The sequence below is a fragment of the Equus quagga genome, chromosome 14, assembly GCF_021613505.1.
Source record: "Equus quagga isolate Etosha38 chromosome 14, UCLA_HA_Equagga_1.0, whole genome shotgun sequence".
Taxonomy (NCBI): Eukaryota; Metazoa; Chordata; class Mammalia; order Perissodactyla; family Equidae; genus Equus; species Equus quagga.
The window spans coordinates 72,467,330-72,479,988 of NC_060280.1; the positions used below are offsets into that span (position 1 = coordinate 72,467,330).

At 37.4% G+C, this 12,659-nt stretch overlaps 1 protein-coding gene and 1 pseudogene across 1 annotated transcript; both read right to left on the reverse strand.

Moving 5' to 3' along the window:
• Nucleotides 1-207: 207 nt before the first annotated feature.
• LOC124225606 (olfactory receptor 143-like) lies at nt 208-1,161 on the reverse strand (annotated as a pseudogene).
• Nucleotides 1,162-10,055: 8,894 nt separating this feature from the next.
• LOC124252535 (olfactory receptor 8B3) lies at nt 10,056-11,000 on the reverse strand. Its single transcript, XM_046686174.1, has one exon. It carries the CDS (start codon nt 10,998-11,000, stop codon nt 10,056-10,058), a length of 945 nt encoding a protein of 314 aa, XP_046542130.1.
• Between the last annotated feature and the right edge of the window lie 1,659 nt (nt 11,001-12,659).

Consider the following 12,659-nt stretch of genomic DNA (forward strand, 5'->3'; position numbering starts at 1 on the left):
GATGACCCTCAATCCCAAGAATAGGCCTAAAGGGTTACACTAAGTGTAAAGAGAAGAAAAGATATTAGAGTGGGAATCCTGCCCAAAAGACTCTAGAAAGACAAATGAAGACAATAAAAAAAGAACAGGAGCAAGAGGTTGAGGCAGAGCAAAAACAAGAAAAAAACAAAGAAAAGGACGCACAGATGGTTCTGCTCAGTTTGTAATTCAATTTAGGGTTTTATTCAGAGTAAGTTTGACATCTGTGTTCCTGAGGCTATAAATGAGAGGGTTCAGCACGGGTACCACACTGGTGCAAAACACAGAAAAAATTTCCCCTGGCCCACAGATCTAGCAGATGATAGCTTGACATGAGTGAACAGCCCAAATCCATAGAATAGACGAACAATTATTACGTGGGAGCCACGGGTGCTGAAAGAGCCAACCAACATCACCAGAGGAGCTGATGACCATCTAATGGATGAACCTTTAGGTCATGAGATGTGAAGAATATTGAAAAGAATAAAAGCATAAGAAATAAAGATAATGAGGCCAGATACTATGGCAACTGTGCCCAAAATAACACAAACCACAAACTCATTGGCAGAGGTGCTGCTGCAGGAGAACTGGAGGGGGTGGAAGGTGTCACACATGTAATGGTTGATGATGTTGGAATCACAAAAGATCAGCCTGTTCATACATCCTGTGTAGACCATGGTACCAGTAAACCCTGTTACATATTAAACAGGCATCATCAAAGAATGGATCTGAGGGGACATGGTGACCATATATAGCAGGGATTTACAGATGGCCACAGAGCAATCATAGGCGATGGCTGTCAACACATAGCACTCAGAGTTGACAAAAAAGCAGAAGAAAAATAGCTGAGTCACTCATCCTGTAAAGGAGGTGATGTTCCTCTCTGGAAGAAAACTTGTTAGCATTTTGTGGGTAAAAAAACTGAATAACAGAAATCAATAAAGGACTGATTGAAAATGAAAATGTACACAGTGAAGTGAAGGTGAGAATTCAGATCAATTAGATTAATTAAGGTCAAATTGTCCACCACAATGACCATGTAGTTCACCAAAACCAGAAAAAACAGGGGCAGTTAGAGTTCAGCAGGTCTTTTAATCCCATAAGGACAAACTCTGTCACAGAGGAGTCATTTTCAACAGCCATTCACTTTCCAGGTGTGTTCTGCAGGAAGTGGGGTATAAGGTGACATTAGCGATGGACCCACTCTCTTTGTCTCCAGAGGGAGAGTCCGATCTTCTGATTTACAAGACCAAAGTTGTCTGAACACACACAGTAAAGCATCTAAAGTGTAAGATTTCCTGTGATTTTCCTAATGATTCCTCATTTCTTCCTTTACTCCCACTCATGTTGTTTGTCTCTGTCTAGAAAGAATGCTGGCAGACCTGCAAGGTCTTTGCACATCACTTCCTCCCTTCTCCCCAGTCTCCATTAAGGATCAAGGCTGAAAAGAGCAATAAATAGATGATGTTGCCCAGAGACCTGGATTTATGCAGTTGGGGTATGAAAGGAAATTATCAAGACAAAAAAAAAGGTGATTCAACCCTCACCTTCCTTTTCCTGGAGGCCTCACTACTGCTGGACCTAAAGCCGCTTCAACCCTGTGGTCCTGAGGGGGTCAAAGACAAGGTAGGAGGCAATATACATCGGCAGTGTCCTCAGTCTTTGATGTGCTAACAGAGATATTCTGAGGAGGATGCCATGATATCTATTTGAGAATTTGCCCAGAAAGCCCTCTTCACTTGCAAGGAGGAAAATAATCGTAAATGAGCTCCAAAACAATCAGTTGACTCCAGTGAGAATCTATTCCATGCCATGCAGTTCTGGGAAAATCGATTAGAAGCCCAGAAAAATTTTCTCTCCCTCATGATTTCTTTACAAGTTAAATGAGCCCACTGAGGGTAGCAATTACTGAGCCTGTGTTTACATCCTGTGTCATAGACCTAACATTGGATCCTTTGAGACACGTTGTTCTACTTAGTTTATAATCTCACAGCAGGAATTCCTAATCTCCAATAGAGAAGATTTAGTGTTCCTTTTTGTCACTTTATTCATTATGTCTTGGACTCTCTACATGGTTTAAAAAAGGAAGGTCTGGGGCATGGTCACTTGCCATGTCTATTTTCCTAGAGTCTCTGAGGTTGCACTAATAAAATACTAAGTCATAGCTTTATGGATGTGATATCACATCCATAAAGAGATGTAGCAAAGTGGTTAAGAGACTAGGGGTGGGCCCCTCACTTCAGACTGAGTTTAAATCTGATCTTATACTCCTTAACTGCGAGGCTGTAGACAATGATATAACTTCTCTGACCTTTGTATATGTATGTTTTTATCTAGTTATACCGATGTATATCTATCAGATGATCTAGTAAAAGAGCTATCTCATAGGGTTGTTGCTTGGATTAAATGAGTTAAGGCACAAAGTATTAGAAACATGCCTGACACATAAAAAGAACCTGAGAAGGATTGGCACACCTCCTCCTGCTCATAATCCATATTCATTATATCAGGTTTTCCCAACCTTGGCACTATTGACAGATTGGACTAGATAATTCTTTGTTGTGGGGCAGTCCTGTGCATTATAGGATGCAGAGCATCCCTGGCCTTTACTCGTTAGATGCCAGTAGTTGATCCCACTCACTAGTTGTGACAATCAAACTGTTCTCCAGACATTGTCATATGTCCTTTGAATGGCAAATCACCCATGTTTGAGAATTACTGATATTTATGTATAGCCTGGGTTTCTGCCATAACTTCCTCGCAGATAATTGTATTTTCTGTCTAGTTATGTGCCTCAAGCTCAAAGTGCTCCAAACTGAATTCAGCATTTTCTTATGATTCCCAGTGCTGCTCCTCCAAGTCATCATTTTCAAAGTTATTTTCCCCACTCTCCAGCGCACTAATCCATAAAGTAAACTTAAGCACCTTCTTCCACTCACCATCTTCATCCACTCTCCAAGACCCAGAGAAACCATCTCTTTGAAAGATTTGGCCTTTCCTCTCATTTATACAGCATCTGGAGTCTCTCTTCATTTCAAATTTGGATTACTCTAACAGGTTTTTAACTTGAACTCCTACGTAAGATGAGAGTTTGAATCTTTTTCACACCCCCCACCATCAGTGCGCACACACACACACACACACACACACCCCTTTCTCCTCCTACTCCCCATTCCTAATTCCTAACAATATGGTTATAATCATAAATTAGGTTAGATCTATATTCCTGTGTTACATTATTAACACAATCTTAAGCACTGTTCACAACGAATCCATCATATATTACGACTATTTTTTTCTCTCTGTAATTGTTTTTATTTGTTTGTTTTTCTTATTATTTCATAGATTTGTCCTGATTCCTCCCCAACTTCTTCTCTGGTTCTTGTAAACCTCTTCTCAGTATACTCAGTCACTGATATTTAATTTAATCTTCTTAAAGAAGTCTTTCCAGGATTTTTTGAACTGCTTCTATCTTGACTGATTGTCTTCTGGCTGTGATGCAAATCTGAAATCTTGAGATCTTCCTTTATTGCTGTGGCGTGGATTCTCATCTCTATCATGTGCTGGGTCCTCTTCTTTCCTTGATCATGTGCCTCCTTACTTTTTGGTTTTCTTATTAATTTTAGCACAAGACATGCTACCTTGTTTCCCAAAAGTGATGCATGGAACGCAAATTTTACTCACCTTGCATGTCTGAAATGGCGTTTATTGTACCTCTTTATTTATTGGCCATTTGCTTGGAAATAAACAGCTAACTTAGAAGTGGCTTTGCCTCAAATTTTAATGGCATTGATCCAATCTTAAGAAACTCAATACCTCTCTGATTCTTTATATATTTTTATTAAAATTGGTTAATTTCTCTTCATTTTGGAAGCCTTTAAGATCTTATATCTGTTTTCATTGTCTTGTACATTAACAATATTGTATCTTGATATGTCTTATTATGCAACAAGGAGAGCATTAATTCAGTCCACTCAGGAAACCCAAGTACTTCAGCTCTAGAAAAAATATTATTTATATAAATTATCATTTCATCCTCACTGCAGTTTTTGTTCTCTTTCTGTAACATTTGTCATTCAGAGACTGAAATCATGAATTCCTTATTTTTGTGCTTTATTTTATTGTCTATTTTCCATTCTTTTACTCTACTTTTGGGGGATAATTTCAACTTTTTCTTCCAGGAATTTTATTTATTTATTTTTGCTTTAATTTCTAGTGTTCAAGGGTATATTTTGTTCCCTTATAATGTTTTCTGAAGTTGCATTCCCTAGAATTGTCCCTTTCCTTTTTGTTTATGTTCTATGTTTTGTCTTAGAGGTTCACTTTGAATGTCTCAGCATACTTGCTCATGTTTTAACACTTAGGAGTGAGAGTCTAAAAAGCTGACTAGCATCTCCATGTGAGGGGTTAGTGCTTGCCAACTGTGGGCTTCATGGTATAACATCTCATTTCCGTGGGACAACTCTTAGTGGTAATACCAATAGGTCTTTTGTCATGTGCTGACTTGATTATCCTGAAAACAGTCTTTCAATATTCCTGAAAGATATCATCTTGGCATTTAATATTCTCTGAGCTGAGAGGAGGAAGAAGGCTAATGACGTCAACATTCATTGGGTGAAATTTTGACTTTCTTGCCCTGTTTTTAGTTAAACTCTGAAGAAAACATGAGAGTTTTCATGTTAAACGCTCCCTCAAATGTGCATGTAGTCTCCTAATTTAGAGACTTTGTTTTACTTTCCTTAATGAATAAATCTCAAATCTTCTATGGAGTGATACTGGAGGCAGTCATCTGGCAGCATGGAGATGTAGAGAAGGTCTGAAGATCTAATTACTTCTGAAATAGACTTTTAAGCATTCCATTTGTTCTGTCTTCACCTTCATGGCTTCTTTCAAGGATACCTGCTGCCACAAAATTCTGCGTATATGAGAGACAATATGGTGCAAATCAGTTGTTTTCTTATCTTCCACAGTTCTATGTTAATGTCAGATATTATGAGTATGCCAAATCAAATACTACTCATTTATTGATTTTGCAGCTTCCAAAATTTTGTGGCTACTTGTGACTCTGTTTTTTGATCATTTTTTGTTATTTTGTCCTGGTGAGTTAATGCTATTTTTTAATTTCTGTCATGTTAGTGAGTTTCAGTAAAAATAGAGATAATTTGCCTACGTTAAGTCTGCCATTCTTAAAAGTCCTCTGGTTTATTTCTAAGATGTCATCAAGGAGCACCCTAGGTCAGCAGGAAGCTGAGCCTGGCAGTAAAAGCTCCAGGTCTTCAGTAGTCCTATTCTGCTCAGAGTAGATAGTGCATGGTCCATCAATAGACTCTCTCTTTATTTTAGAGCTTTTACTGATTCATTTTATCTAATAAATATTTGCTGAGGATTGAGACTGAAAAACACAGTGAATACAAACAGAATGAGGTACAGGCAGTGCCCCTATGATTTCTCTGTATAATTAGAGAACCAAAGAAACTTAGATTTGTACCATTATTAGTTATTGTTAACCAATAATAATGCCAAATTCTTTATATACCTTCCCTCAGGTTTCCCTTACAACCCCTCCCTAAATCAGAGATCTTTTCTCATACATAAAAATCTCGAAAGCTAAGAGATATTAACTGTTTGTCAGAAGGTCGAAACAGCTACTACCAGGGCAAGATTCATACTTAGGTATCTATGAATACAAAACTGATTTATTTAGTCACTACACTATGCAAAATTGTGTAGGATGTTATATCACACAGTTTTGTACAGGGTACATTCAGGATTCTTTCAATTTAATTGACTCTTTCAGTTTAAGTGATAGGAATCTAAATTTAACTCACCTAGATAAATCAGCCTCACAAAAAAAAGTGTGTGAAACTGGTAAGTTGAGGATGTACACAGCTTCTTATTTGGCTTAACAGGGCCAATCACTCGTGAAAGTGTGTCTCCCTTCCCACTTTTTGGACTGCTTGGTTCTACTCAGCGTTAATCTCAGATGGCTTCCTCCCTTGCAGTGAAAATAGGTCTACCAGAATCTCTAAATTTAATTGTACCAGTTCAGTAACTTCAAGAAGAAAAAACAAGTTGTTAAAAATAATTTTGGTAAAAAATGTTATAGTCAAATGACTATTTCTGACTAATAACTGTCATCAGTATTTGGCATGTGCTAAGAAGATTGTGTCTTGTGAGTTGGGCAGGTTAGCCCATCAAAATCACTTAAAATGTGTTTTCTGTATCAAACAAGGTCTAATCAGAATAGAAATGTTTCTATAGATATTGTAAGAAGGAAAAGGCAAAATTTTATCACTTAAAATTACAAAGACTAATAAGTTGCAGAATATGGCTACTATTCCTAGGACTGGTGAAACAAATAGAAAAAAGAAGATTCAGACTTAGATTCTAGAATCTCAGAGGAGAAGCTCTCTAGAATTGGTGCTTGGATTAATGGAGGACTTGGAGGTGTCCTACAGCCAGTACTTGGGCCTCTGAACTAGAGGTCCCACCCAGAAGGTGCAGGGTCCAACATAGAAGGAGGCTAAGAAGAAGGCCTGACAAGTGCTTGAGCCACTCAAAGGGCCCAGATCAAGTAATGAAATGAGAGAGGATGGTACAGCTACTAAGAGAGTGTTGTCTACCTATTGACTATACATCTACGAGATGCAGCAAGTTAGGCACATTTCCATGCACTTATTGGCCATTTGCACACTTTCCTTTAGAATGTGTCTTTCAAATCATTTGTCTGTTTAAGAAATGGTCTTTTTATTATTGAGATATCTTTTATGTCGGTGTCGCAATCCAATGTACACATCAGGATAGATGCGGAGAGGGCTGATGGCCACTCTGAGTTTATTATAACCAGCGTTTCAATATATACATAGCTTACATCTGTTAAACATACACAGGTGTTCTGGACAATGTAATTAACAAATGCCAAGAATTCTTAGTGATTTCTCAAGGAGCCCTCCCTTGGCCTCTGTTTTGATATTATCATGTTATTGCTGTGCTCGTATATTTTATCTCAGAGCATGCAAGGCCTCCTAGTCAATGGCCCCTCCTGCTCCCAATATCACGTCTCCATCTGTGCCCCTGGGCGACCGATGCCTGTCTTAGGTTGCCTCCCCGTGGAAGTCTTACCTGTAATTGGCTAATCAGCCTTCTCACTTCTGGGTCACAGTTTGTTGGCAAGCCTTTTCCAGTGATTATTAACCCTTCCTGCATCAGGGGCGGCTACATTTTAATTTTCAAGTTATTATATATTATTCAACCTTTATCAGATATGTGCATTGCAAATAATCTTTCAGTCTGTGGTTTGTCTATGAATTTTTTTTCAATAAGTAGACGTTCTAACTTTAATGACACTTATTTTGTCCTTTTCCATCTTTACAGTTTAGAGCTTTCTAGAATAATTCTAAGAAAGCTATGCCTACACTGACATACTTTCCCATGTTTTCTTTTATAAGACATGCTTAAGCTTTGTGTGTATGGTTTTGATACACTTAAAATTAATTTTTGTGTATGGTTTGACATAGAGATCCAGTTTATTTTTCTCATGACTAGTTAGTATTTCCAGAATCAATTGCTTAAAAGATTTTTCTTTCCCTATGGAATTGCTTTGTTGATTGGTTAAAAAGTGATTGACTGTATAAGTGAGGATATATTTTTCAATCTTCCATTCTAGCCCTTGATTTGTCTAATTTTATAAAAAAAACTAATCTGTCTTGATTATCAGAGTCTTACATTAAGTTTTAAAATCAGTTATGGAAGTCCTCTGTGTAATTTAGAGTTTGCCGAGAAACAGATGCCAAGAAATGATTAGACTTGTAAGTCACTTATTGTGGTAAATGTCTGTGAACCATAAAATAGGAGAGAGTGGGAGTCTGTGATAAAGGCCTTCAGACCAGGATGAAAGGCTGACACCCAAGAAAGGAGAGAGAGAAGGGAGGATTGAGTAGGAAAATCTCAGAACACAGTGCAGTTCTAAGAAGTGTCAGTAAGTATGATAAGGAGTGCTTAAGCAAAGATTGCCTCTCAGAGGAGACGCACGTTATACAGAAACTAGGCAGTTCCTGTATTACCCACCACGGTAAGCCATGGTTAGGGAAATCTCAGAGTAAGTATAGGCTCTACCTGAACACTATGGTGGATCCAAAGGAGTATCAGCTGTAGACTTTCATCAATGATGCTCCTCATAAAGAGAGCTGAACAGTCCGTCCATGGCTGCCACAGTATGCCCCCCCAAAATAAATTGTACCCAAAAGTTATTTTTTATTTATTTATCTATTATTGTTATCTATTATTATATTTGATCAATTATTATTTATAATGATATAATTATTGTGGTTATTTAAACAAGATAACACAATTCAATAAGTATCTCTTGCCTTTGAAGTATATCTGACATCCTAAATATAAAAATGGGAAAAGCATTGGAGAAACAGAGAAATTAAAAGAAATAGCATCTACTTTAAATATGTTTATTATCTTATTTGTAAGACAAGGTGCTATGAAATCTTAACCACGAAAGGTGATGATATTGGGAGATGGGCCATTTAAGAGATATTGAAGTCATAAAGGACGGAACCCTCATGAATGGGATTACTGCCATATAAAAGAGACTCCAAAGAGATCACTGACCCATTCCTCCATGTGAGGCTGTAATAAGAAATGCATGATACAGGTGAGAGTCCTCACTCATTTATGTTGGCATTCTGATCTTGGAGTTCCAGTCTCCAGAAGTGTGAGAAATAAATTTCTATTGTTTATAAGCTACGGAGTCTGTGGTATTTTGTTATAGCAACCCAAATGGACCAAATACAGGTTTAAATAAGTTCACAAAATGTTGCTAGGAATATAGTTTATTATCATTAATATATACCTTTTATCTTTTTTCTGAGGAAGATTCGCCCTGAGTTAATATCCACTGCCAATCCTCCTCTTTTTGCTGTAGGAAGACTAGCACTGAGCTAACATCTGTGCCAATCCTCCCCTATTTTTTTTTTTTTTTTTTTGTATTTGGGACACTTCCACAGCGTGGTTGGCGAGTGGAGTAGGTCCGCAGCTGGGATCCAAACCTGTAAACTGCTGAAATGGAGCTCGGGGAACTTAGCCACTAGGCCACAGGGCCAGGCCCAATATGCACCTTTTTTAATGGTAAATCTCATTAGATAAGTAAAACAATGTGGAACATGTTTCTCCTAACCTAATATGAAGTATATTTTTACAAGAGATAAATAACAAAGTTCTACAGTTAGAACTACATGCTCCTTTTCAAATATTTGATGTCATTTTAGATATAATGAATGTGAAATTTATAATAAATCAATTTCCCCACCTTAATGAGATCCTAAGATACATATATAAAGTACGCCTTTAATCATACTCCATTAATACTATCTTTTGCAATAAAAGGTGGAGTAATATGTACTCTCTTCAATATTAAGTGAACTGTGCTGATAAAGACTCTCAAAAGCAGATGACGTGAAGTACAGATTTTGCCATTCTCAAAGGGAACAAGAAAGGACAGAATATAAAAAGAAAGTTGGTGATAAAAATAGAACAAAAAGAAAAGATCAGAAGGATCTGATTATACTTTAAGCTAAATACAGAGTTTATAATGAAGACATTTCATTGAATCCTGTTGCCTAGTCTAGCAGTAATATTCATAAGAATGGGAATGCTTCTATAGTATTTAGCATTTCTGTGTTTTGGTCAGCAAGCTGTAATTTTAACATTCCGTGACTTACGAAACCTTATTTGTCCATATTAGGAATAACCCAAGAGAAAATATGGAGAAAAAAAGATCAGTACAATTGTTCATTTTATAAACATGTTCTTAGTTACTTAGTAAATTAGTATGAGGTGCAATAGATACTCAGAAAAATAAGGCAAGATCAGCTATAAGGAAAATAATTAGACATTCATTACACCACATATCACACAATCTGCAGGAGCAACATGGTTATACCCACATGCTCTTGAAAAAGTCCAATAAAAACACCAATAAAAATTAAATGAAAAATTGAATTTCTTTACATTATTGCAACTTTGAATTAGAATATTTTCCTCCTCTGGATTTTGAACAGGACCTTCCTCAGTGAAACTTTGATATCCTTGTTCCTCAAACTGTAGATCAAAGGATTGACCATAGGTACTACATTAGTATAAAATACAGAAGAAATTTTTCCCAGGTCCATGGATCCAGGAGAAGAATATTTAAGATACATGAAAGCTGCTGATCCAAAAAAAAGAGACAGAGCGATGATATGGGAGCTACAGGTGCTGAAAGCTTTTGATCTCCCTTGAGAGGATTTGATATGAAAAATGCTAGTAATGATAAAGACATAAGAAATTAAAATGGTAATACTTGGTACTGTGATATTAATTCCCACGACAATGAGAACTACTACCTCATTGACATAGGTGCTGGTGCAAGAGAGTTGGAGGAGGGGAAGGATATCACACAAGTAATGGTTGATGATATTAGCATTACAGAAGGTTAGTCTAAGCATGCACCCTGTGTGGGCAGTGGCTCCAGCAAATCCCATCACATATGCAGCCAAAGTTAGCACGAAACAGACCTGATGGGACATGGTGACCTTATACAGCAATGGATTACAGATGGCCACATAGCGATCATAAGCCATTGAGGTCAACATATAGCATTCAGAGATGACAAAAAAGAGAAAGAAGAAGAGCTGAGTCATGCACCCGACATAGGAGATGATATTCTTTTTTGATACAAAGTTCATCAGCATTTTGGGGGTGAAAACAGAAGAGTAACAGAGATCAATGAAGGATAGGTTGAAGAGGAAATAGTACATGGGGGTGTGGAGGTGAGAATTTAAACCAATAAGAGTGATCAAGCCAAGGTTGCCCACCATGGTGACAATGTATATCATTAGAAACAGGTAGAAGAGGGGTTTCTGGAGCTCTGGATTGTCTGTTAATCCGGCAAGAATAAATTCAGTCACTATGGAGTCATTTCCAGTCAGCATTCTCAACTTTGGAAATCTGTGAGAACAGAACAAAATCCCATTAATAGAGAACCCAGCTCTGTTCATACAATCTCTCATTTATGAGAAGGGGACTCAGACTGGCAGAAATTAAATAAGTCCTTCTCTGCTTCATAGGGTCTGAATGTACTCCTGCACATCCTTCAACATTTACAGTCATGCGTTGCTTAACAACACGGATATGTTTTGAGAAATGCGTTATTAGGTGAGTTCATCCTTGTGTGAACGCTATTGTGTGAATTTACACAAACCTAGATGGTATAGCCGACCACGTACCTGGACTTTATGGTGCTAATACTATGGGACCACCATCATATATACAGTCTGTCATTGACCGAAATGTTGTTATGCAGTGCATGACCTCAAGTCACTCTTTCTTTTGTTGCATGAACTGCATGTGTCAAACAACTGCTCTTGTCTTTACTAGAAGATAGAGAGATGGAGTAGCTGAGGAACAAACCTAACGGTTGATGAGCTTCAGAAGTGGGAATGTATCCCAAATCACTCCTTATCATTTATCTGATCCTTCACTTCCTAGTTCCTTCTCTTGTTTCCAGTACCCAACTAGATAACTCAGTTCCACTGTGATGACCATCAAGAGAGAGAGGATTCCTCTAGGACAGAGACCACACAGACATTCTGCTTCCTAAAAAGAAGTCTTTCACAGTTTACAGGTTTTCCAAATACTTTACTACAAGAATTCATGAAGTCAGTAATTGATAACAGGTATTGAGGAGAGCCTTGGTAGCCTCCGTTTTATAATTAATCATACACTCTTGTGTTTCTACACATTCCCCTCCTCCGTTCCATTCTAAGTAGACAGAGAATGAATAAAGGAAGGTGAAAGTTATTTCCCTGGTTTTGTAGGATGGCATAAAAGAGAAACATAGTTGAGTGCTGATTAGTTGTTAAGTTGTGAAAATGTTTCAAGTTGTATACTTATTATGACACGTAAACTTTTCTATATGTATTGTATATTTCAATAAAATTTTTTAAGGAAAATAACAGATTTCTTCCTCCTCTGATGTTGCTATGTTCTCGATGTGTCATTTGGAACTGCTAAAGTTCTCCTGCAACTGGACTGAGGATGAAGCCAACACAAAGAGTTATGTTGAGAACAACACAGACAACACAGTCAGAGCTCCATATATTTGAGTTTCTTGTTATTCAATATAAATATTTTTCAGCAACAGAGAGAGAAATAAAAACTTGATTAACTCACTCTCCTTCCATTGAGAGAACACAGTGCTGACACTTTTTGTGTTTCACCTCCAGCGTCCCAGAAAAAGAACTGACTTTGGAGATATCATAGCTGAGCAGATGTCGTCCCATAAACTTCTCCTTTTATTGGCAAAAGAGTCATAGTATTGATCTCATAGTCTGAACGTTCAAGTCATTCTGAAATGTTGATAAAACTTGCAGTTATAAATTTACCAAGATAGTGTGAAGGGAAACCACAGACTTGACATCTGAGTCACCACGTCATAGGCACATGGCATTTCTTAAGGTTTTTAATTCTTTTGGCCGTTATTAGAAATCCAAGTGTAGGTCTTCCTTAGGACTTTCCCATCATGATAAGCTCTGCAGGGAAGGAAGTGTTATCTGTATTTGCATCCTAATTTTGGCAGTAAATATTAATTT